Here is a 27,482-nt window from a genome sequence, read left to right on the forward strand (position 1 = left end):
GACATGTCATTTCTTTATGAGATGTGTTCGTTAAGTGACATGATTCTACTCGGTAAAAACCATAATGAGTAGATAAAAGAAAATACATTATCACATGTCTACACGATTAAATTGTATGAGGTGGAAAGTAATAATTTATTTGTTAAATTGATTCTTGAATTCACCCTGTTTGTTGAAACTTGATGTCTTAAAGAAGACCACAAAACGTCTACAAGATAACTTTAAAAGATTTCTTGATTTGTAACAGAAGACGTTCCTAGGATGTTTTTAGGACGTCCGTAGGATATTCAGGACGTCTTAACGATGTCCTAAATGTCACAGCAGATATTTTAAAGACATTTGAAATATCGTACACCAGTCTTGAGGACCCAGATATCTTACACCAGACGTCTTTAAGACGTCGTAAAGACGCCCTCGTGCTACCTAAAACAACATCAACTAATTTCTAAACAACAAAGAACAACGAATGCAATACATGTGATATTCCAGTGTTGTTTCCGGTATTGTGGCTACCAAAACGTGCAATCAGCAACTGACCAGGACCAAATAAAATCGCAATAACGTTGCCAATCGATGAACATCGAACCGATCGTGCAGCATTCGAACAGAACGTCCTCGGCAAAGCGGCGTCGTTAAAGCACGCGTGCCGCTTTACAGAGACAAAAACGAAACACGAGCCAGAAACGAGCCGGTTGCCACTCGAAAGCCGCCTCGAGAGGGTTCCTTTGTAGCCGCCAAAAAAGAAACGAGTTCCTTCACTCGAGGGTCCCTGGAAATTCAATTTCCGCGCGACGCCTCGTCCCGGGCTCGGCCCGATCACGGCCCGTGCCGGCCCGATTTCTCACGGCCCGATCACGGCCGCGATACCTCTCTGTCGATCATCGTCGATCATTGATTCGCGGTAATGGAACACCTGCAGGAATTCCACTCGCCGCTGACCCAACTCTGCCACAGCTCCGATCAGACGTCGAGGACGATCATGATTTATAGCGACCCTCTAAAGTTTAGGATCACTTACTCGATGGGAACAGAAGTGGCAGCTTTTAATGGATAAATAATGGCGTTACGCTCGCCAGCGTGCTGGGGCACGCTCAGCTAGATCTAACCCTGACCTTGCTCACACACGCGGCTCGACGTTGTTTCGATCGGTGTTTGTCGAAAATCATTCGATTAGATGTTTACTGGAAGTAACTGTTCGAAAATAATTATTCTGAAATCATTGTTCAAGGAAGTATTCACCGGAAATAATTATTAGAAAAATAATAGTTCGAAGACAATTAGTCGAAAAAAATATTCGAAAATAATTATTCGAATAAGTATTTATCGAAAAGAATTATTCGAAAATAATTGCTGAACGAAGTATTTACCGGAAATAATTATTAGAAAATAATATTACGAGGACAATTAATCGAAAATAATATTCGAATAAGTATTTATCGAAAATAATTCTTAGAACAAATGTCCAATGAAAAGAATCATTTAACTACCACATTCTCGATCCGACAATTAATTGGCACAATAATAATTCTCAACAAATTATTCCTCCTCTTTATGTGAATAATCCTCCATTCTTCGTAGGAATAAATTATCCGAACACAGATTGCAATATTGTTCCATAACGCGTATAATTATTGTCTCTTAACATTTTTACGTAATCACATTATTCATACGAGGAAAATATCAAATCAAAAATAATCAATTTTTATCGAAAGGTAAAAAACCAATAACGCAAAGAATCCATACAATATTAAATCCAGATAAATACAGAATATTATTGAAGATTAATGAATAACCTTTATAACGAAATAGAATTCCGAATTTCAATACTTAATTAATCGTGAATTATTTAACACAAAGGCGTGGGCGATTTCTGGACCGTTATTGGACTCGAAAATACTGTTTTCCAAATTTCCGTCGCAATTACGAATTTCCAACGATCCATAAAGTTTTAGGATCGCGCGAGGTCAGTATCGTGCGAGTCGCCCAGCGAATGAACAGCGGTTTTAATGTAATAGAAATTTTCAACCTGGTGTGCCGTGGATTACCTGCCGTTTCACGGAACGGTATTCCGTGGAAAATCAATTTGGCTAGTCCCCCGGTTTAAATAAATTCGTTATAGCCGCCATCGCGCAGCCGGAATTCGCGTGGAACGCGGCTCATCGCTGTAACAGCTCGCCCCACTTCCGAAGACAAATTAATCAACAGTTTAAATTACATTAGAACACACGGGCGTCTTGTGTACCGAACAAACAGCGAGCTCAGCCGAGTGCTCGTCGCTCTGCTCGATTAAGTTCTCATGTCTGCGTATCAAAACGTAAGAAATTATGTCGGAATTATTCGCGCAGCTGTTACCATATATGGTAATGGCTATGGTTTACTATTGAGCTCGTTGTAGATTCTATAAAAATATTTATAATGGAGTCAAATTTAGAGTTAAAATTCGTTGGAATTAAATTTTCTAAAAAGTCTGCAATAATTAAATTTATATGTATTTAAAATTAATTGTAATCAAAATTTCTGTATAAAATGTCGCTGTAAACGAAGAAAAAGTGTTCTAATTCAATTAAAAATAGTAGTATAATTAAATTTACCCTTGTCTGAAGTTAATTATAATCCAGATATCTACGATAAATCTAATAAGATATAATAACACAGGAGAAATTTCTGTAGTTAAATAAGAGAAATAGTTGGAATACAATTGAGTATCAAAAATCCATTATAATGAAAGTTATTCCTACTTCACATTAATTACGATCCAAATTTCCTTCGAGAAATAAATAAAATATGACTCTGTATGAAATGTCTTTGCAAAATAAGAATACAAGTTATAAATTAACTTTCATCACAAAGCTGTAATAATAACTTGACAGAACCATAATAATAAATTGACGAAATTATAAAAATTAAATAGACCCCTAAAATTAATTATAAAGAAAAGAAAGAAATAGACGAGGGTCAAGTAAGGAATAAACAAAGGTCGGAACGATCGACGGTGATTAATGTTACTATCGGCTACCTGTCGCTCAACGATCAAGAATTAACGATTCGATGTCGACCGAACGCGACACGGTCCGATGTCAATCTTCGGTGGATCGCGTGAAATAAGCTGCCCAGGGGATTGATCAATTATTTTTCCGAGCTGCACCTGACACCAAAGCCGGCCGCATTAAGTCCTTATTGCCCCCGCGCGAGGCAAGGCAATTAATTTCGACCTCGCCGCGCGTTCGATTCGCCGATGTTAATGGAATTATCTGCAAATCCCCTGCACTCAGCGCAGTCACGTCGAAATCTGGCCAGGGATTGCCGCGACGGAAACAAAAGCAGTTATTAACGAGACCTCATTATTGCCGCACAATAAAGAGTTCTTTTTTATCGGGAGCTTCTACGGCCGGCCACGAAAATGTTCAACCTTGTCGCAGATACAAAGTAGAATCTTCGCACTTTAAAATGAGTCGTATATGATCGTCGTACGATTTTTTTTAACGAAATTGTAGAAGCCTTAATATAAACCACCCTTCAGGGTCATCGACTTTTACATATAGTTTTTTTGGGATGATGTTTTCATTCGTCATATCGTAGGAAAATTTTTTATCTAAAAATCAATTAGCACTTTTTAAAGTAGAGGTTTTGGCCTTTAACATGAATACCATGTGAGTGCAATACGATTTTTTTTTAGCCAAATTGTAGAAGCCAAAATATAAAATACCCTTCCAGGCCATCAATTTTTACAAACAATTTCTAGGACGACAAAATCATTCACAATATCATAGGGATCTTTTTTCCTTAGAAACCAGTTAGGACATTTTTAAGTAGAAGTTTCAACCTTTAAAATGAGCCCTAAGTGATTGCCATGCGATTTTTTTTAGCCAAATTATGAAACATTGGATATAAAGCACTTTTCAACGTCATAGATTTTGGGATATAGTTTGTTAGTTCAATGATTTTAATTTGCTACATTGAAAGGAAAGTTTTTAACACAAAACTAATTAGTGCATTTTAAAGTAGAGGTTTCAGCCTTCAAAATATGCAAAATATGGCTGTTATTTAATTTTTATTAACCGAATTGTGGAAACCGGAATATAAACTATCCTTAGAGTATGGTCAATTTTTGCAGAGAATTTACTAGGACGACTTTTCCATTCGCCACATCGAGGGGGAAATTTTTTAACAAAAAAATTAGTTCGGGCATTTTAAAGTAGAAATTTCAGTCTTCAAGTAAGTATACTTTGATGACCATACGATTTCTTTTCACGAAATTGTGCGGGTCTGAATATCGACTAACCTTAAAGCATCGTCAATTTTTACACAATTTTCTAAGACGACTTCTACCACGTTTTATAATTATAAAAAAACTGTTCGACACAATATACATTACGGTATAATGGAGACTCTAGCCTTCAAAATGAGTACACGTCCATTACCAGACGATCTTTTTAGACGAAATTGCGAAGATCTGAATATTGATTAACCTCAAAGCATCGTCAATTTTGTACACAGCTTTCTAAGCCGGCTTTCACCACCCTCCATAATTACAAAAAAAGTGCCTCCATAAAACATGTATTACGGTGTATGAAACTAGAAGTTTGAACCTTCAAAGTGAGTCGAAGATGATCACCTTACGATTTTTTTACCCAACCTCTGAAAGCATGAGTTTTAACTACCCTTCAAAAGCATCACTTTTATCAGTCAGTGTACTAAAAGGACAACGTTTTTATTTGCCACATCGCAGACAATTTTTTATCGAAAAATCAATCAGTCTATTTTAAAGTGGAGACTTCAACCTTCAAAACGAGTTGAACATGATCAGCATACGATTTTTTTCACCCAATTTCTAAAAGCTTGAGTTTTAACTACCCTTCAACGTCATCACTTTTAGCAATCCGTATACTAGAAGGACAACGTTTTTATTTGTCACATCGCAGGAAAATTTTTCATCGAAAAATCAATCAGTCTATTTTAAAGTAGAGGCTTCAGGCTTCAAAATGAGTCGAAGATGATCACCATACGATTTTTATCACCCAACTTCTAAAAGCTCAAGTTTTAACTACCCTTCGTACATTACACACATTGGTGACTGCGTTCTGGCTAACATTTTCGGAGTAGCCATCGCCACGTACTGCAGCAATTCAAAACAAACGGGCAAGTGACACAATGGTCTTTTATGTGGCGATTTAACAAAGTCTGCCGCCTCCGTACTCCCACTGTCAACAACAGACGATCGATTTTGTTCTTTCCAGTACTTTCTTTGTATAGGAACTACGTTAGCGGACTTTGAAAGCTTCGAGCAACGGTTCGCGCATAATTAGAAACTACTATTTTATAATAATTCATTGCCTCGGGTCACGGGGAAAAATTCCGGACATCCGCGAAACATGAATAAAGAAGATCATCAAGGAAATCCTGAAGTTGGTCTTTTTCTCATTTTAAATTATAATTACGATAATGAAATAAATATCTTCTCTATCATGTAATAATTAATTAAAAGAATTATATATATGTATATATATATATATACAATTCACTGCGAAAATAGTTATATGAAATAATATTTCCTGTGTATAGATTTCTATTAATTATTTCAAATAGTGTTCCTTGCGACTACTACATATTTATGAAAGAAAATGTTTCTTCAGAATATATATATATATATATTTTCGCAGTGAATTGTTTATAATATAGCGAACAGATTATAGAAGGATTTTAAAATGACAGTCTGTTATTCTTAAATTATGAAATATTAATACAATATAAAAATTATCAGAAAAAAGATGAATAGTACCTCAAACAATCAATCATTTATTACAAATAATTATTTGAAGCGGTACAAATGTTTATCAGTTATTGTACATTCCATTCAAAATAAATAATTACTTGAAACCGTATCTCACGCGTGAAATGTCTCTCGCTTATTTTAAATTCCATTTATAATAAATAATTACTTGAAACCGTATCTCACGCATACAATTGTCTCTCGCCTACTTGAAATTCCATTTACAATAAATAATTACTTGAAACCGTATCTCACGCATACAATTGTCTCTCGCCTACTTGAAATTTCACTTGCAATAAATAATTATTTGAGACAGTGTCTCACGCGTATAAATATCCATCAGTTATTGCAAATTCTGTATCTTACTAATATATTTAAATAAACATTACAGAAATCGAGGCACGGTAATTAGACCAGTGTTCAGAAATCGACGCACAGTAATTAGATCGGCGTACAGAAATCGACCTACAGTAATTGATACCGTCGCCCACGCGGATCCATTCGCGGCCGCCCCTGTCAGAACGCTAGACAATAGGAAGCGGCGTCGTCACGTGACCCGTATGTTAACGCCGGTCTGTCGCGGACAGGTTTTTACATGCGTTCGATATGAGCGATCTAAGGTGTCACGACACTCTCATTCGTGACGTCGCTAATGTATTCCGGTCACGTGACTCGCATCCACGCGGTCCCTCGTCCGTCTCCCGCGCGGATTTACGGCGGGCCACAGGCTAACGCGAGCTTGGAATTAACAGCAAGAAGCATTTTCCCGCGGAGACCGGCGAAATATCGGCGCGCGTCTTATGAAAATCGGCTCGGCGACGCGCGTTGTTTGCTGCGCGCGGACGCGATGACGCAGGCCTGGCCGCGAGCAATAAACTTGCGAATCACGATCGTCGCGGACGGAAACGCGTTTGAATAATCGAGCACGCTCGATTTTAATCTCCCGACGGCTGTGCCGGTTCATTGTGAGGAACGAGTCGTTTGTGACTCGAATGGCCGCACAGATCGCCCGATAGGAAACCTAATTAACTTCGTTTGGATCTGTGATCCATGAGAGGAATAAGTATTGCGGACGACTGGCGCGGCGCAGCACCGACGCCACGCATCGTTAACCAATTCCCCCGATCGTCTATCTCGACAAGCTCTTGTAAACAAATGTTTCTTTCATATTTAATCCGGCATCGAACGACGTGATAGTATTTTTTTTTTCATAACAATGCGTAAAGTCTGTTACGTTTGAAAAAAAAAAATCGGGAAGTTTGCGGTAGCGTTTCATTGTTACGCGCGCGACGCTCGCGTTTTGATTATCCTCGTCGCTATCTAATATCACGAATTCTGACAGGAACGAATGTTTTCCTGGTTGATCGAGAATAGGATAATGCGTGTGAATTTTTTTTAATTGTGTCAAAACTCTTTGCGGCGACAGCAGGTTCTCAAATCTCGCAGCGTCGTTTAATTGCGCTCCGTGCGAGGCTTCTTCTTCGATAGTTGGCTCGCGATGCGATCCCGCGAGTTTCCGCGGGTAATATTCTTTTTTATCCGGTTAATCGAGGATTGGGTAACGTGTATGAATTTTGTTTACAATGTTCTCATTAGCCGTTTCCTTCTAAAAATACTCGGAAAGTTCGTAGTATCATTCCATTGTATTGCGCGCGCGCGCGGGAACGTAGCCGCGGAACGGTTTTTGCCGTCCAATATCGCAGCATCCAGCGACAAAAAATTGTTTCCCGACTAATTGAAAAGTGAGAAACATGTTTGACAGTTTTTATTAAGATGATGCAATGACTGGTCGAGCGTAAAAAAAAAAGAACGTACTGAAGTTCATAGCGTTATTGTATCGCTTCGCACGTACAAAACGCTCGCTGTAAGAAATTAATTCGCTCTCCAATTCCGCACAATGTCAACGATGAAATAATTATTTTACGACTGATGGAAGAATATAAAACATGCATGATTTTTCTTATAAAAACGCCACAATTGGTTATATATAAAAAAAAATGTTTAAATTTCATGCCTTCAATGTATCGCTTGTAACGTACTAAACCTTCATTCCAATAAATTAATTGGTTGTTTAATTCCACGAATGTTGTTCATAAAATATTACTTACTGATTAATTGAGGACTGTGAGATATGTATAAATTTTCTCGGTGGATATGCCGTTGCTCGTGGCGCGTAAAGAAATTGTTAAAGTAATTGGTACTTCGCGCGTCGGGAAAGCGGCTTTTGCGGAACACCGAGCGGTTCTTTTTTTATTTCCGATCGAATTCCGCGATCATTACGTTTCGAGATCCCTTAATCGCCGGGCGAAGATTCCCCACCCCGGAATTTTATCGGGGTGAGACAGCGCGCGGGACACGGTTCACGAAGGAAAAGGCGGCCGGCGAAAGAAGTGGGTGCCGCGCAAGAAGTTGTTACGACGCGACAAAAAGCCTTATCAAGTTTCGCAGATGCTGGGCGGCGCGCGGCGAACGAAAATAAAGTTTCGCCGAGATCGTTAAAGCGTTACGGGGGGGGGGGGGGGGGGGGAGGAGGGGAGGACCGTTCGGCGGCGTAACGGGGAAACTTCGCGATACTTTGCCCCCGTTAATTGTACGGCGCACGGTTGATTTCTCTGACGAAAATTACTCTTGTTATATCGGGCGCGCGCCGATCGGTAATCCGTGTCACTGTTTCGCTGGAAACGAACGGTATTCCAATTAGCAACAGCACGTCGAACATAATTAAATCTGCAGCCGTTAGTTCGCGCGAATTCTCCCGCTGCAAACTTCCTCAAACATCCACGAACGCCGTCAAACGCTCTTATAAGCGGAAACGGAGAAACACGTTTTGCTTAAATTCTTCTTCGGGGTTGGTCGTTGTTCGAATAAGAAATCGATTATTTGGGATAAATTTGATCGAAGTGATTCGTTTTCGTTGAATAGTTTGTTGCAATTAGGATTGATTATTATTTTTTATGTGTTGTTTGATTGTTTTATTTAGGAAGAAGTAAATTTTATTTAATTCGAATATATCGATCGTTTGATTTACAGATTTTTTAATCTATTTATTTGATGAAGTGTTATTCGCTTTATTCATTCAATGAAGAGTTGTTCGAATTAATTATTCGTTCTATTTATTCAATAGAGAGTTGTTCGACCTATTTATTCAATAAAGAATTATTCGAATAAATTGTTCGCTTTATTTATTCAATACAGAATTATTCGATCTATTTATTCCATAAAGAATTATTCGAATAAATTACTCGACTTATATATTCCATAAAGAATTATTAAAATAAATTATTCGACCTATATATGCAACAAAGAAATATTCTAACAACAGTACGAATAATTGACTATTTTCTTTTCCACATAATTTTATAAGAATACTAGCAAACCTGGCGAACTCCGTTTCGCCACCAGATGGCTTCGTTTTTTTGTAACATTTCGTTTGGGGATTAAAAGATGAAGAAAAGTTATTTTTTTTTTTTTATAAACCATATTGGTTTGTAGTACATGCTATGTATCAGAGATGGAGCTGTGTGTGAAAAATGATTTTCCCTGTTTTCCTGCTTTTCTGTTGAAATTTTTCCAGAATTTTGGTTGCTATAAACCTCACGGAGCCCGAGACCTTTCCAACGAATGCAAAACCGTGGAAATCGGTTCGTGCGTTCTGGAGTTATAGCGTCAGGAAGGAAAACCCGACTTATTTTTATATAATAGATATTTATACGAGTACAATCCATCAAATAATGGAATAAATCGTTCGCCTGAATAAATTCTTATTCGGTCGAATTTATTCGTATAATGTCAAATAAAAATTCTATTCGATCATCTTTACCTCGTACGCGGGGTTCTAGTATAATTCGGCTGAACTCTGATACGTTTCGTCATGCGAGACGGTAAAAGGAATCGTTTCTGTCCGCGCGAAACGCCGACTTTCTAAATATTATTGGAAGATCGGAAAATATGACGGGAAGAATCGCGGTACCGAATGGAACGAAAACAATGTTTCTTCTGGAATCCCAGTGGTAAACGTCGAGTGCGCGGGCACAGTCAACCGCGGAATTTATTCCGTGAATTATTCTCCGAAGAACGCTCCGTGTCGCGGGGCTGATAGATCTTTCGAAGGTTTAATTAAATTTCGAAATTGGAACGCGGCGGCTCGCGTTCGATGAAACGCGCGCGGCTCGGACAAATTGCCGGAAGTTCACCCCGGAACAGTTGCGTTTAATCGGCTTTCTTTCCTTCATCTTCCGATTTTTATCGTGGCTATTTGCGCTTACGAATGTACAGGGTGTCCTGAAAATGTCTAATATTTCGAATATGGGGTGTTCTTATGGTTATTCGCAGCAAGTTTTCCCTTTGCGAAATTTCTCTCCGAGGCGTCGTTAACGAGATTTTAATGAGAAACGATGACCAATGAGAGGCGAGATCGGTTGACGCGAAGCCTAGTTCGACCGCCTTGCGTCAGCTGATCTCGCGTATCATTGGTCAGTGTTGTTCGTTAATAACTTGTTAACAAAGCCGCGGATCGCATTTTCGCTGAGGGAAAAGTTGCTTCAAATGATTTCAGGGATCTGACATTTTCCGATTGCGATTACTTCGCGAAGAATCATCGTAGGATAATGATTGTTTTTTTTAATTAAACCTTGAAACCTCTACTTTAAGACAGTGTCCCTTGGTTTTATGTTTTTTGTAGCCTCGCCGCTGTAACAATTTAAATGCGACGCCATGTTTGTCATACTCACTGCCGTACTGACCTAGTTTAACAAGGGTTACTTTAAAGTGCTGTAACTTTGCACGAAAAAACTGCAACCACGGTTCACTTTTTTAAGATAAAAGGATGAGAAGAATAGAGAACAGAAGGATAGAGTTTTAATTTATGGTAAACGGCGTCTCTGAAAAAAAATTTACAAAGGCTGTGCATTTCGTCGAACTTCGCTATTCTCATTGCGACAAACATGGAATCACATTTAAAGGATTGCAGTGATAAGGGTGCATCGAACTAAAAATCTAGAAAGCCTATTTTAAAATAAAAGTTTCAAGCTTCAACTTAAAAAAATTCATCGTTCTATAGCCATTTTTTGTGTTGCTATCGTCGGTTAAATTTGGCTAAATTTCGTCCAAACTTTATCAACGCTATAAATTTCTTCAACAGTGTACTCACAATTTATCCAACAATTTTCCATAATTGCGATTGCCATTTTGAACACTTTGTACGATATAAACAATTTAAACTTTAAAGCGACCCAGAACTGAATCAAAATCGCGGGAAACGAATCACTGTGGACCGACGACTGCAATTAAAAATCGAACATTAGTTCCGTCACCCTGTAGATTTATTTTCAATATTTTCTCAATCGTTTTTTCACCGATTCCGAACAGAATTTTCATAGACCGGCTGTTTTTTATTGGATCGACGTCTCTTTCGGGATTTTCGGATCGTTTTAATTGAGACCGGAGATCGTTAAAAAACGGTTATTTGCCGTTATCGTGTGTCCGAAAGGAGATTGCGAAACCCGGTTTTATACCTGAACCGCGGCAATCCGTTTCCAGCCAGGAGTTTCAATTCTACAAAGCAAGCTACGTGACGACGGCGACCCTAAACTTCAATACAAATTTACCCCCGACCGATCCGCCGATAACATCGACAGCTCGTGCCCCGACAAAAATTCTATCCCTGTCAAATCCAATTTCCTTTCATCCGCTCGCTCCGTCAGCTGGCAGAAAACCGTTCGGGCTAGTTGACGCGACGGTAGTCGCGGAAATAATTAACCCGATAATCAAACTACAGAGAACGGTCCTTCCAGCTTCTATAAATTAATCGTCGAAAATCCGCCGGCTATTGCAAATCATACTAAATTGTTCAATAGTTGCCTAAAATCAAACGGGATCTATAAAAGTAATGACATTTAATAATCGAAGTTAAGCTTAATTCTGCAATCATTTGAAAAATTAATAACCTCTTAAATATCTTGAAAATTTGTGATGTCAGTAAAATTGATTAATGTTTAAGTGTACTGTGTAATGGATAAATTGTTTGCAGAAGACTGCTGATAGGATTTATTCTATGTTTGTTCAAACGTCTACAGAAACTTTCATCGACTTATATAGAATTGAATAAAATAGAATGTAAATAAAAAAAGATCGAATGAATATTGATCAAAGTTAATGTTGTGAAAATATAGAAATGCTAGCAGATTTATACTAAGTACACAATGTTATTAATGTTTAAGAAATACAAATAAAATAGATAAAATGAATACTTTTCAATGCTATTGAGACGAAGCTACAAACATTCATATTACTTCATATAAGCTACAAACATTTTCATATTATTAATACCATTAACGCGTAATATATATAACAGTATAAATATTTACAGCCGAACGACCGGTGCATAAATAGTTAAAATAAAAATATCCGTAACAAATCTCGACTTTGAAACAGCGATCCACAGAATCGCTTCGTATCGTCTGAAAAAGTCTCGCGATCCTCCAAAGTGGCCGAACGACGCTGACGCATCGTCGACTTTTAGCACGGCGATAAATTTCTCGAAATGCACTTCCTGCTTCCTGGAAGTCCCCGCCGTTGAACAACCGCCGACTAGGATTGTCAACCGCGTTTCTCGATCAGTGGTTCTCAACTCACCCGCAGATCCAAGAGTGCCGGCGCCTGGGCACGTTGCTTTGCGGGACCAGCAACAACGGCACGGTGCCTTTCCCGCTTCCGCCGTTTCCACCGCCATCACCGGCCGGAAGCCGAAGCTCCGGTACCTGAAGGCTGCTCATCCTCGAGGCTGTCGCGCTTCAGGTCACCAGAACGGCATCTCGTCGCCGGCGCAGACTCCTCCGTCTCTCATCACTGACTGACTGACACGGCATTCGCCGAGCTAGGAGCCCGACATCGGGCCACGGGCGACGCCACCGCCACTAGGAAACTGGCATTCTCCGTCCGAATAGCCACAGTTTCACCTAGCATTCGCCGACTTCCTCCGGAGGCTATAGTCAAAGGAACGGCTTCAGTCACTTGGACCACCTAGCGTGCCGAAGAATTCTGTTAAACTCTTGGTGCTATACCGCCTTTGATGCTGTAGTTTTCGTGTCAGCAGATTGTCAAATTTGGGACTAGGTGGTTTAGTTATTGTAAAGTGGATTGGTTCGTAATACTTGTGGACGAGTTTAAGTTATTTGGATTAGGTTTGATGAGGAATTTCAGGTATTGCAGATCGAATTGGTGTGGGAGTTGAGGTTAGACTTGTTTAGAGTAGTTTCGGAGAAGTTAGCTGAGAGCAGCTAAAGGAATATATATTATGATATATAATATGTAATATATAATATTTGATATATAAATATATATCATTTTATATATGATTTAATACATAGTATATTAGGCTGATCTGAAGCTAATCAGACGACTATTAAGTACAATTAAAGGAACAGTAGATATTTTTTGCCATATGCTCTTATATTATAAATGATATTATACTTTTATGCATAATACAAAAGTATATAGCTAAAAATATAATAATATAAAAGTGTAATTTTATGTAGAATATAAAGGTACATAGCTAAAAACATTTACAGTTCCTTTTGCTGTATATTAATAGTCATCTGATTAGCTTCAGACCAGCCTAATTGAGGATAAGGTTTGGACCACGTCTAGGATAGGCTAATTTTGGCGAAGAAATTGTGCTTCCTAGCTCAAGATAGAGTTAACAATCCTAAAATTTATTTTGGAAATTATTGCAACAATATGAAGTTAATTATTCACAAGTAATTTTAATTAAAGATAGAATTGCTAGGGGTAGGTAGCTAAACTTAGAATTCTTGCTTTCTACTGTACATTGAAAGTTATATATCTACCTTTAGAGTATCCTAATCGGAGACAGGCTAAGGTCTGGTACCAGGTATGTATAGGCACATCCTAAGTTTTATTTTATGAAAGATTACAACAATCTGGAGCCAGTTATTCACAAGTTACATTAACTGAAGAATTGCTAGGTACAGGTAATTAAAGTAGCTCTATATAGGTAGTAGAAATTTTGTCTTCTACTGTACATTGGCAGTTACTTGGATAGCTTCAGACTAGCCTAATTGCGGATAGGATAAGGTCTGGACCAGGTCTAGGTCGGGTTAATTTCGGCGGATAAATGGTACTTCCTAGATCAAGATAGGGGGAACAATAGCTGTGTCTACTTAGGAAAAGATTGCTCTAGAGCCGAGCCAATTATGCAGAAGTTAGCTGCAATTAAGGTAGCTGAAATCAGAGATTCTATCTAGGACAAAGTGTTTAACAGAATTCCTCGTGACTCTTTTTTTCCCTTGAATTATCAGTGCTGCGTGACAGGTGGAGCTGCTCCGTGTACTTCGTAATAGCTCGAAGCCATGACTTGATTTTTGACGTGACTAAAGGGTGGTTGTTTTTTCTCTCTCTACCTCCCTGTCCCTCTCTCTCTCTCTCTCTCTCTCTTTCTTTATCTGTCTATAAATCTATCTATCTATCTATATATCCACGTATTCGTATATTTGTATATCTATATATCTATAGATTTGTAGCTCTGTATATCTGTTTATCTATATATCTACAGATCTGAAGATTTGTAGATATATATATATGTACATCTATATATCTATAGATTTGTAGATCTATAGATCTATATATCTATAGATCTGTCGATCTATAGCTCTATACATCTATATATCTATAGATATCTATATCTACATCTCTATATATCTATTATATCCACAGATCTATAAATCAATCAATCTATATATCTATCTACCTATCTAGCAGTCTATATATCTTTACTTCTCTCTCTCTCTCTCTCTCTCTCTCTCTCTTTCTATCTATCTATCTTTCTATCTCTATCTATCTTCGTCTCTCTCTCCATCCACCTCTCATCATTTAATTTACATCGCCCCTATTGTCCGCGTTAGAGAGTGTCGCCTCGCTGTATCCCGGTTATAGAGGCGTCCCGGACCGAAATCATTGAAATTCATAGCGATTAGCGGCAACGACACACCTCATTAAGGCGGACGACAATTATTAAACACCGGGGACCGGGCGCTCGTTAACGACGAGAGCCGCGAGATCGTCTCCGTTGGATCCACGGATGTCAGAGGCACTCTAATAAAGATTCTTCGGCTTTCTATTATCGACCCGGCCCCCCCCCCCCCCTTCCGCCCCGCCACGCTTTTTTTGTACTAGGCGAAACGTCAATCCCGGCCATGAGGCATGCAACGTTTACATAAGTGGACCGATCACGAACGTCGCGGATACATGCTCCGCCAATACCGCCCGCGATAAACAAACATTGCCGTTCAATCGGGACGACGCGATCGACGCGATTCCATCTTCTAGTAAAAAATACCCCGCGGATCCGTGTAGATCCTATTTCTTGACTTTATATTTCGCAGATAAACGGAGTCCATGCATTTTCTATAAAAATTGACTAAATTGGAAGTTACGTCATCGGAAGAATTTTAAAATATTTTTATATTCGGTGTGATTTAGTAAAATATTTATATATTATGATAGACATTTTTAATCGACTTGTGATTAACTCAGTTAGTTTTAGATTTTTAATGGAGAATACAAAGCGGTAGCATGATTGTGGAAGTTTGTGTAAAACAAAGGTTATTTCATTATATTATAAGGAGAATTGTAAGGATGTTAAATAAATATATGTACATTTTATCGTTCGATAATTTGAATAAATCGAAGAGGAAATAGCAGTGTTCTGTGATTGTTTCGATGTTTTTGATTTTCAATATGTATTCGATGCCTTTGAAAATCTGGCCATTTCTATCGTAAATGAATAAAATCGTAGTTCAGTAATCTATTAAGCAATATAATTGTAAATCAACTTTCTATATCTAAATATATGAATTAAATAGATATTTCGTTGGTTCAGGTAAGAGGCGACAACGGCCACCTCAAGAGGATTGCAATAGTTAATACATATGCTACTATATTAATTATTATCACGCGCATTTATATTAATGATCATAACACGTGCTTATATTATTAATTTCTGAATCAACATATATAAATTACATAAATATTGAATTATTCCAAGATAAATGACCCAAACGGGGTTGAAATAATTAATACACTGCCACACGTAATAACATACTAATTACTATCACTCGTATTTATAACAATAATTATTAGAGTGATTTAAATTAATTTCTGGATCAATATAGACGAATTAAATAATCAGTTGTTCCGAGATAAATAAAACGAGATTGAAACAATTAATACACTGCCACAAGCAGGCGCACTAATTACTATCACTCATATTTATAACAATAATTGCTAGAACGGTCCCCATTAATTTCTGAATCAATATACACGAATTAAATAAATATTAAATATCAAATAAAAAAGTATAATGAAATGAACAGCAATAAATATAGGTAAAGGACCCGAGAACGATTGAAACGACGCCAACCCGTTCGCATAGAAAATCGATTTCCATGGTGATGCGTTTCGCATACGAAGACAAATTCGAATGGCCCCGCTGTTAAATCTGGCGTGCCCGCCCACGCTTTCTCTCCGATCGGCCGAGAATAGCCCGTCTTCGATAAACCGGCGCCCCACTAATTAAGTACATATTCCGAGCCTCCGTAGTAAAACTAAAATTAAACGTCTCATTCAATGCCAAAATCGCACGGCAGACATTATCGATCCCGTCGCCCTGGACGAGCTCACGTCGCGGAGGACAGGTCGCGGATGACTCTACTCGCTCGGCGAATTAATTATCGATTGCCGATGCCCCTTTCGCGCGCGCGCGCGCGCGTCGATCGGAGACAACCGGTCGTTTATTAATAATAACGCAATAAGGGCGGTTGCACCGCGGCGCCACGCGATGCAACAGTTTGCAGCGCGTCGCATAACGAGTAAACAGCGAATCTCCGCAGCGAAACGAAAATTGTCTGTGTCGTTTTGGCAAAACGCGAGAGACGCCCGCTATTTGTCTCCTTATTTTTTAAACAATATTAACCCCTTGCCGTGCCATTTTCTTTAGATGTTATATGATTGGAATTCCGTCGATCGCACTAATTTCTTAGATGAAAAAGGAAATTTTATATTTATTGTGCGCTTATATCTACTTGAATGTTTAAATATTGGTAACGAGAGAATACAATTTTATTCCTAGTTAAAGGAACGGGTGAATATTCATGCCTAATAGCTTATTACTAGAAATCTCCGCCACGAGTCTGACTCGTTAAAGTACGGCAAGGGGTTAATATCAGTCGAAAGGAACTAACGTCCTTAATTTTCCTTTTAATTCTTTCAATTTTTACTGTTTCATTGTTTCACTGTTTTATACTTTTAGTGTTTCATTTCTTTTTTACTGCGTAATTCTTTCTTTTACTGCTTAATTCTTTTACCGTCTCATTTGTTTACCACTTAATTTTTTTACTGCCTCGTACCTCAACGTTTCATCGCCGTCGTGAATGCATGAAAAACTGCGCAGGCTAATAATAATACGCCGCACCAGGCAGAGGCCTTTTCTTTGACCCTTTCGCTCGCGGTCGCGCGACGCTAGGGAGACTCGCGCCGTTTATTATTAATTATAGCCAAGTTCGCGGCTCCGCGTTATCTACGGCGTAGTCGACGCGATCGAACTGTTCGATCGAACAACCCCCCTTGTTTTCACGCTCTCCTGGACTAGTGCGACGCGTAAACACGATCTTTTTATTCGCCGGCCGGAGAGAAAAAGAGAGAAAAAGTTCGATTAACGCGTCCGCGGCACGTGCCGGCACGCGAATTTATAATTAGAGACTGTTTACACGAATCTGTAGGGTAATTCCTAGGATAAATTTCCTGATTTTTCATGAATTATTGGTTATTTTGTTAATTGATTGTTAAGAGGTCCTTCGAACTGGGTTATTCTTTTGCGCTTTTCGTTTAAATGATTATTGTCTTGGAGTTTCATAATTTTTTAGTTTAATATAGATGTTCGTAGTGTGTTCTGTATATTTTGATACATATGTAGGTATTATGTAAATATAAATATCTATATAAATATACATGGTATCGATAAACGTGTCTTTACTTTTTAATAATCATAATAATAATATTTATTAATATATAAGAGCTTTCCTACAGTCAAAATAATAACTCTCATTACACTCGCTTATCTCACTCGAAATATTTATTAAATAAATTCATTCGAGCGTCATCCCTGATAAGTCCTAACAATTTTCAACCCGCCAAACATATCCAACTCGACACTAAGACGCCGTTCGTATCTTTGCTACACCGTAATTAGTTCCCCACCCTAGTCATCGCGAGGCGCGCGGATCTAAAAAGGAGAAAATAAGTAAAAATATATATAAAATCATTGACGAACCGACGGATGAAGGAATCACGGCACAGAAGATGAAAAGAGTGCACGGTGTGCTAGGTGCACGGGTACTTACGGAGAGTTGCCGATCTCGCGAGAAAGGGAATTCGTGATAACGCGTCGCGTCGTCGGTTAATTAACGAAACCGTAGAGCTGCCGGCGGTTCTTCCAATTACCGGGAGAGCCGGGGTCTCGTCGTGCCACGGATCATTGAGACCGCGTTATCACCGATCAATGGCTGGCCGATCCCGGACGGTGCCCGGGAGCTAAGGACGTAATCAGCGCACTTTGTCCGGCGCCGTAATTTCGTTAGAACGCGCGCGCGCGAGAAAGAGAGAGAGAGCGGCGTCGACGCCGATAAAGCTCGAGAGGCTCGGAGAGATCCGGCGATCTTTTTTCGTTGCGGAGAGGCTTTCCCCGCCTCCGCCGTTCTCCTCCGGTTACCACGGCGAATTTTCTTCGTTAACGTGCCAGTAATTACACGGCAAACACGACGCTGACCGCCGCTTTCATTAGTCCGAGAATCCTGTAACTTTCGACGACGCTTTGAACGGGCTAAACGATTACTGATCTCGCTTGTTAGAGGACCCTGTACATCCTGCGCGCGCTCTTTAGCTTACTCTCCCTCTTCTTCTCTTGATTACAGGGAGAATGATTTCGAAAAAGTATGGTAATCAGGCGCCTCCCAGGAATTTAACGTGTACCGGAGAAAATGGTGTGCCGAATTAAGCTCGAGCGTGGACTTCAATATTTGTGTCACGATGCTTAATTGGGTTATTAATAGTTTTTTTAAGAGACGGCAGAATTTTTGTTTAGTTTTTGTATTTCTATTATATTTATTTATGAGTTTTAGGGACAGGTTATGTTTTATTTCTGTTTGGAAGGAACAATGGGGCAAGTATATTGTTATAGTGCAAAGGGTCTACGATGATTGTGGCGATGATAATTTATTGGATCATGGGGAGGATTCTTTGTTGTGAAAGATGTAGTTAAATTATGGAGATTTTATGTAGCAATTGCACGAGTGCAATGTGAAGAAAGAAAATCGAAAACGTCAAATTTGTTTGACCAACAATTTGGGAATAACGTGTTATTTAACAAATTTATTCGAGATATTTCTTGAATATTGTTCTAATCATTGATTCAAAATATTTGTCAAATATCATACAAAGAATTGATACAAAGCATTACACGAATAAGATTATATTTGAAGAATGATTTCAAAATACTTCTAGAGTAAAAGATTCTTAGAATCACCACAAAATATTACTCCGATAAAATCTAATTCGATGAACTTATTCGACAAACATTTCCCCAATAATACGTTATTTAAAAAATTGATTCGCAATATTTCTTGAACGTTGTTCGACAAATTCCAACTCAAAGTATCTCTGAAACATAACGTCACTCGAATAATTGATACGAAATGCTCTTGGGATAAAATGATGATCGCGTTGGACACTGTATCTCGTTCGTTGGAAATAAGAAACGTCAGGAAGACGACGGATTATAGAACAGAGAGAGAGAAAGAGAGAGAGGGAAAGAGAGAGAGAGAAGGGAGCAGCACGCTCGAATCGGAACGATTTTTCCGGACGAGTTCCGCGTCGGCCAGCTCGCCGAGACCTCGTGGTATTTATTAAGCCCGGGATGCGACGATTCCCGGCGGCCCCACGGAATGAGCTTTCGCGTGTGCTTGCTTGTATCGAATCACGAAGGCATTATGACATTCTCATTTCCGAGGTAACCAGCATTAATTAAACAACGGAGCATCGAATACATGCGCGAGAGCCGCGAGACCTGCGCTCCGGACAACGATGACGATACCGTGTCACCGGTGGGGCTCCCACGCTTGTAAAAACTTAATGGACGGATAATTAATGAAATTCATTTGCGACACGTGTTTATGGACATTGCTCGGCTGCCGAGCGAAACGACGCACAATTGAATCGCTGGAATTATGGCTTCGAGAGTGTAACTATTGTTTTAGATGGAAGCGTTTTAATCATCTCAATGAGATCTTTTTTTAGGTTATTGTGAACATTTTTTTTTAATACTTTAATTAACTGATCTGTTGACGATTTATTCACTCGTGTATGCGAGTAGGAAGATCCTTTGTTATTTATTATATTGTATTATAATATATTATACTATGCTAAGCTATATTATGTTACATTACATCATACAATACCATAATATATTATAATACACCATACTATATTATATTATATTAAAATACATCATACCATATTGTATTATATTATATATGATTTAGGTACATTATATAAATTATATTCAGGTTACGAAAGTGCTGGAGAATTGGCTACAGCTTTAATAAAAATGCAAATATTTAATCGTCTTTACGTGACTTTAGATGCGACTTTTGTTTTTCAATCGCAAAGAGAGGTGGCTTTTAGATTAACGCGGTTTTCTTTCATTAAATAAAACAAGATACTTTAACGCAATTTGCATTATACTTGGAAATAAGTAACTCCTGCTATCTTACTAAGAAGACCCATTATGTCCCTTACTATATTCAGGAAGATATCTCTGGCGTCTTTTATCGCTGTGTATCATATCCTTCATGCCTATCACCATAATATATGATATAATTTATCGTATCATTTATTAGATAATTTACTGTATAATTTATTAGACAATTTATCGTATAATTTATTAGATAATTTATCGTATAATTTATTACATAAATTATTATTTAATTTATTAGATAATTTATCGTATAATTTATTACATAAATTATTATTTAATTTATTATATAATTTATTACACAATCTACACGAATAATTTAGTAGAATAATAAATAGTACAATAGTATAGTACTATAACAGTACGTGAATTTATACTAAATTATTCGTGCACGACCGTGCTCCAAAAATCGCACTTCGAGGAACGTTCTAAGCGTTCTCTGCGTCGTCTTCCATCCGTTTCCCGTGGAAACACACGCGGACGGAGCCGGTTTCGGATAATACGACGCTTGATAATTACTGGCGACCATGGAGCCGCGTTCCGCCCGTGAATTCCGGCGACCTGGATCCACGAATTTAAAGCTGACGGACGCACAGCGGACCGCTTGCACGGTCACCGGGCCGTCTGCCTCGTCAACCAAGGGTGGGTGGGTTACCCAACATTTCAGGAGCAGCTTAGGTTAGTGTGTTTCTCCTGAGTATAACTCGGATACTGAAAGAATACCCGAAATTTACGAGTAACAAAAAGTAATAAAAAACAGTCACATCTTCTGAAGTCTCTATACAAAATCGACAAGTCTTTGATTATTTTTTAAAAATCGATCATGCAAATTGAAAAATCTGGAAAAATTCTCAAATGTGTGTGTGAGAGGATAGAAGCCTTGCGATGTTTTTCTATAATTTTCTGTTGTATGGAGTAGGAGATATAAGAGTGTAAATCGCGGTCAACCGTGAAACCTCCACTATAGTAAAAATATCAAGCTGCCATTTGGGGAGAAAGTTTTCTTTGGAAATTCTTTTATTTACTGGTGTATTCTAGGATCAGTTTGACTTGAGGACTGTTTTACTATGTTCAGTCAACTAAATCATATCATAATTATCAAATTAATTGGCTCTCAAAATTACCAATGTAACTTAATACAAGTTAACAGTTTATTTTGAACAAGTACTCGAATTTTATTCTAATTTCGTATGTTCGAGTCTTGTTTTCTTATCTATTTATATTATCTAATAGTATAGTACGGTATAGTGTACAGTATTGTACGACATAGCGTAATATAATATAGAACCGTGCAGTGTAGCGTAGTTAAGGCAATATAATATAATGTTATAGTATATGTATATAATGTATAGTATACCACAGTGAAGCACAGTATACTATAATGCAATATAGTATAGCATAGTGTATTCTAACAGAATATAGTGTAACATAATACAGCATAATATAGCACAGTATACTACAGTGTAGCACAGTATATCAGAATATACCGAGCTCGATAAATAACTAGATAAATAAAAAATTTAAATAAAATCCATCTGGGAACAATTCTGTTCCCCAAAACGGTATTCGGAGCGCTGTTCAAAAACAGCATACTAGACCGGTATCCTCATGATCCTGGATTACATAATTGGAGGTAGAAGCACGAGGGTCGCTGAAATTCCTGAGCGCCTTGAAAAATACCTGCCGGTCGACGGGATGCGCTGGCGCTGGATGGAACGGGCGCGGCGGGTGCATCGGAACGTGTTCACCGTCGCGCATGAATCGCAATCATCCCCCGCGACAGAATTGGAATCTCCAGCATCCTAATTATTGGGGAATCCCGTTTCGAAACCGAAATCTCCCGGCATCCGACGCGGTTGCCACAGTCCGCGGCCGCCAGCGTCGGTCCCAGCTATCGATTGCATCGGTTTTTCAACGGCCGATCTACACTGCGCCCGACCAGCCGGAATCAGTTCCTCCATTTCTCAACCACTGTCGACTGCACTCCTGACCCGAATCCTCGAGGATCCCCTACGGCAGAGCTGTTCAACCTCTTGTCCGTGAGGACAGAGATTTTCAGCTTAGGACAAACACCGATTAGAGGGCTCCAGTCCTCAATCCCGAGGGCTGCGGTGCCCCTCGTGGGACTCTCTAGTAGTTGACTGCACACATTACTGACTGGAGACGGTGATAGAGATCGAGTGCGGACAGAATGACTCAAAAATGTTTAACCCTTTGCACTCCGTTGTCGCCGCTACGGCGACACGTAATATTTCGATAGCACTCCGTTGTCGCCGCTGCGGCGACACGGCACGCCAGCACCTACAAATGTTTACAAGTTCTTTAATGACAAGGCAGGGTCTTTGAGCTTCCTCAATTGCGCGAGCGCAACATTGTAAACACTTTCGGAGTAGCTTACGGTCATGGTCAAAATGTTCCGGAGTAGCTAGAACCTCTTGCTGAAAATGGCCCGGAGTGCAAAGGGTTAATATTACGGAAATGGGAGGTTTTTGAGATCATTTGGAGCAACTTCTTTCTATATAAATATTGTCTCCGGGGTTTCGTTAACGAGATATTAACGAAAAACGGGGACCAATGAAAGGCGAGAGTAGGAGGCGCGAGGCGGATCAGCCAATGAGCGAAACTGAGCTTTGTTAGCGGGTTGACTTGACTGTATTGCGCTAGAAGAACTCGCCTTTCATTGGTCAGTGGTTTTGGTTAATAAATCGTAAACAAAACCGTGGTCTATAGCTTTGATCTGTCGATTCGCCCTTAGTTCATAGCTTTGAACTGTAACTTTGCCTTTAGTTCATGGCTTTGAACTGTACCATTGTCTTCACTTCGTAGCTTTCAGCTGTAGCTTTGCCCTTAGTCCATAGCTTTGATCTGTAACTTTGCCCTTAATTCGTAGCTTAGATCTATAGCTTTATCCTTAGACCATAACTTGGGTCTATAGCTTTGCCCTCAATCCATATCTTTGATCTGTAGCTTTACCCTTAGTCTATAGCGTTGCTTCGTAGCTCTTGTTAATTTACAGAAGCTGATTGCAGTTATTCGTTGATTAATTAAATTATTGATACTCCATTGAATATATTAGGCTGCAGTTGATTTTAGTTCGATTATAGTTGCATATAGTTAGTTATAGTTGGTTGTAATTAGCTGCTGTTTGATTACAGTTGAATGCAGATGGTTGTAATTAGTTGCAGCTTGTTTCAGTTCAATTACAGATGAACGTAGTTGTAATTGGACATAGTTAGTTGCAGTAGGTTTTAGTTTGATTATAGGTGAATGCAGTTAGTTTCACCTGGTTGTAGTTGGTTGTAATTGGTTGCCGTTTGATTACAATTGTATGTACTTAGTCGTAGTTGGACATAGTTCATTCCAGTAGGTTTTATTATGATTATAAATGAACGTAAGTTAGTTTCACTTGGTAGTAGTTGGTTGTAATTGGTTGCCGTTTGATTAGAATTCAATGTACTTAGTCGTAGTTGGCCATAGCTGGTTGCAACTGGTTTTACTTTGACTATAATAGAATGTAGCTAGTTGTACCTGATTATAATTGGTCATTATTGGTATACAATTGCCTCAGTCTCTATTACATTTGACAATAATTGAACATACTTCGTTTTGATTTAATTACAATTAAATATAATTAATGCCAGTTATAATTACAATTGCCTTCCTTTTTGATAATAATTCATTCTACTTACCAACAGTGCTAGCACAGTAACAGCTTATCATAGCTTCTTACAGTGTGTAATAATTTTATTGCATCAAAATTTAATTTGATTTACCATAACCAATTAGAGTCACATACAATTCATTATCGAATACACATAAATACATTTTACCACATCTTCGCTGTAATCGAACGCAGCAGATCGCAAGCAGTTCGAACAAGCTGTAGCATGTTTGACCACCCTTCCCCAGAACAATCCTTCCAGCGATACCCAAGTACTGCTATCATCGTACGTCCCACAAATATTCCGAAGTCAGGAATCTTTTAATTCCCGAGGCCCTTAATTCTCCGTCCACGGTGTAGCTCGCACTGCCGGGCAACAAAAGTCCGCCGCGACGGTTGCCAGGAAAGATAACCGTCCGAATGGAGCATACTGTACTCGTCAGTATAATGGCTGGAACAGCTCCAAAAGTACCGAAGTTATTCGGTCCCGCTATTGGACGACCTTTGGCCCCCGGCAATCAAAACGCTTTCGAATCGAAGACCTTTTAATCTCATTGCCCGGGACTTCCAATTACTTAGGATCAGCCCGATCCGCCGGGAAAGTCGGCGCGGATAAGCCGCTTGATTCCGCCCGCGCGCCGAACCGCCTTCTTTAATACGCCGACACTGATTCCGTCCGAGGCTCCTCGCCCGGCACAGCCAATCGTAATCAACAACCGGCAAGAAATATTTCTTATCCGATCACGTGACCTTCCAGCAGCCAGACCGGCGGCCGTATTTTTTCTTTTCCCCAACAGCGCCTCACCAATTTTTTTACCGTTTCGCGTCCAGTTCAATTACAAAACTAATGCGAGGTAATACCGGGCACTCTGTATCTGTTGCACGCGATGCGTTCGAGACATTCGAGCGACCTTTTTTTTTGGAACCGGACGATTTGCATTAATTAATGGTACCGATCGCGAAGAGCATCGCGAATCGCCGGAAGGATAACCGGCGATCCCATGCCATTATCGTCAGTAATTGTCCGATTGATCGATTGCAGTCACTGAAACTAATTGCAACGTGTTTTCTAAGCGGCAATTAACGTGTTATTACAAAATGCCGCGCTGTTTGCAAATGAGCATTTACGCTCGGGTAAAAAGTAAAGGATCGGGAACGTCTCGGGCATCGACAGGATTCCGTTCGAGTCGTTTCGATAAGCATCGACGGACGCGGAGAGTTTTCTAAACAACGTTTAATTGCCGGTTATCGGGGGCTCGGATTCTCGTTTGAGAAATGTGTTTGCCTTCTTGTTGGACACGCTGTCAGTTTTCCCGGCCGGTGATTATCGTCGGAGTCATTAGTAACTCACGATTATAATTGCAGGTGATCGTTACTTGTTCTTATCATAGATGTCTGAAAACTTGGGCAATTATTTTCTGTGAACAAATATATTACTGGTATTATTGTAAAAATATTTCTGTAGTTATATAAAGGATCTGGGAAAATAATTGACAAATTTCAGAGAGATTGGTTTAGTACATTGTTTAAAGAAACATTGACGGAGACTGTGTTTTTATGGAAGTCTCGACTTGGGTTAATCGTATTGACAGGTTCCGACAGAAAGATATCCTTATAATTTCGTTGAAAAAAATCGTAGGTCAATCAGAGTAGACTCATTTTGAAGGCTGAAAGTTCTAATTTTAGATGCTGTGACTGGTTTTCAGTTAAAAAATTTCTGTACGGTATGGTAACTGATAACGACGTCAGAAATCCGATAATAATCGACGATGTATCATTGGATTAAAAAGAAATCGCACGACTATCAGAATAGTCTCATTTTAAAAGTTAAAGTTTCTATTTTCCGATGCCTTAACTAATTTTCAAATCAAAAATTTTCCTATGATATGAAAATACTGTCCTATAAAATCTACAAAAATACACGATGTTCGACGAGTAGTCAGTATTCACATTCTCATAATTTGAACTAAAAAAAATAACATCGCTATCAAACTATACTCATCTTGAAGATCAAAGTTTCTAGTTTCTAGATCCTTAACTAATTTTTAGTTAACAAATTTTCCTACGACATGACGATCGAAAAACATCGTTCTACAAAACCATCCACAAGAATAACAATGTGTCACATATGTATAGTCAATACTTACACACTCATCATTTGATTAAAAAAAAATCATATGATCATTAAACCAGACTCATTTCGTAGGTTGAAGTCTCTACTTTCAACACTCATTGAACATTTTCATAAAAAAGTTTCTCTATGTCAGGGTGGATAAAAAATCACCACTTAGTTATCACACAGTTCTCAATGTCTCCGCTGTTTTCCTTCAATTAAATAATATTAATAAATGAACAAACAAACCGCTGTCTCTAAGATCGCGCGGAAAAGAGCTAGGAGAAATCGTAGGCTGCTTTATAAAAATAAGAAGAATCCAGTGACCGGTCGTCTCGCAGGAATGTTTATGCACGAAAGTATCCAGGGGACAAGTGTTAATGACCGTCCCCTGTCGCGGCCGACACGACAATCGATTATCGAGTCCGATCTTGCTCTTTTCCTTTCATTGGAATTCAAGGTGCGTTGCTCACGTGCCAGAGACACAATGACACCATAAAGCGGCGTCCCCAATGGGGAGAATTCCTGCGATCAAATAAAACGGTCGCGCCAGCTCCAGGAGAATATACCGGGTGGTCCATCACGGACTTGCTCGAATCTCCATCGGAACAAAGGAATAAATTACTGCTAAAAAATAATTAATTTTACACTGTCATCTCCAATACTGTTACTTAAAAGTAACAATAATATCGATTCGCTTGTAATAACAATTTTTAATAATTATTCCTCCGCACTCGAGGAATACGAAGCGGAGATATTTATAATTTATGTTCAGAGTTAGGAATTTCGCTATGAGAACAATTTTAAATGGCCTCACTTTGGAGCCTTAGAGTGCAAGGGGTCAATTATTTTGTTGTTTTTTTTGTGTTCTGATGGTCACAAATTTTATCCGAATGATTCGTTATTATTCATTGTAAATTGGTCTTGATTTTTATTCGTGTAATTCTTTATTCTTTATTTTATGATTGTATTACTTTTTTATTTACTATTTTAGTGTGTTATTGTATTATTCTAGTATTGTGTTATTCCATTATTTTATTATTGTGTTATTGTACTACTGCATTACTGTACTATTGTATTATTCTATTATTGTATTAATCCATTACTGTGTTAC

General features: G+C 38.8%; 1 protein-coding gene across 4 annotated transcripts in view; it reads right to left on the minus strand.

Moving 5' to 3' along the window:
* Positions 1-27,482, minus strand: part of Dnc (phosphodiesterase dunce) — a 467,245-nt gene that overhangs the window by 291,869 nt on the left and 147,894 nt on the right. The window contains exon 2 of one of the 4 annotated variants that reach the window (XM_078188079.1): positions 12,404-12,753. The exons of 2 other annotated variants lie outside the window; for them this stretch is intronic. In XM_078188079.1, the coding sequence (XP_078044205.1) occupies positions 12,404-12,543 (140 nt within the window). In that variant the 5' untranslated portion in view covers positions 12,544-12,753. Of the gene's footprint in view, positions 1-12,403; positions 12,762-27,482 lie in introns of those variants that run through there. One more of the 4 variants, XM_078188080.1, reaches the window with a different exon arrangement.

This window comes from Augochlora pura, chromosome 7, assembly GCF_028453695.1.
Source record: "Augochlora pura isolate Apur16 chromosome 7, APUR_v2.2.1, whole genome shotgun sequence".
Taxonomy (NCBI): domain Eukaryota; kingdom Metazoa; phylum Arthropoda; class Insecta; order Hymenoptera; family Halictidae; genus Augochlora; species Augochlora pura.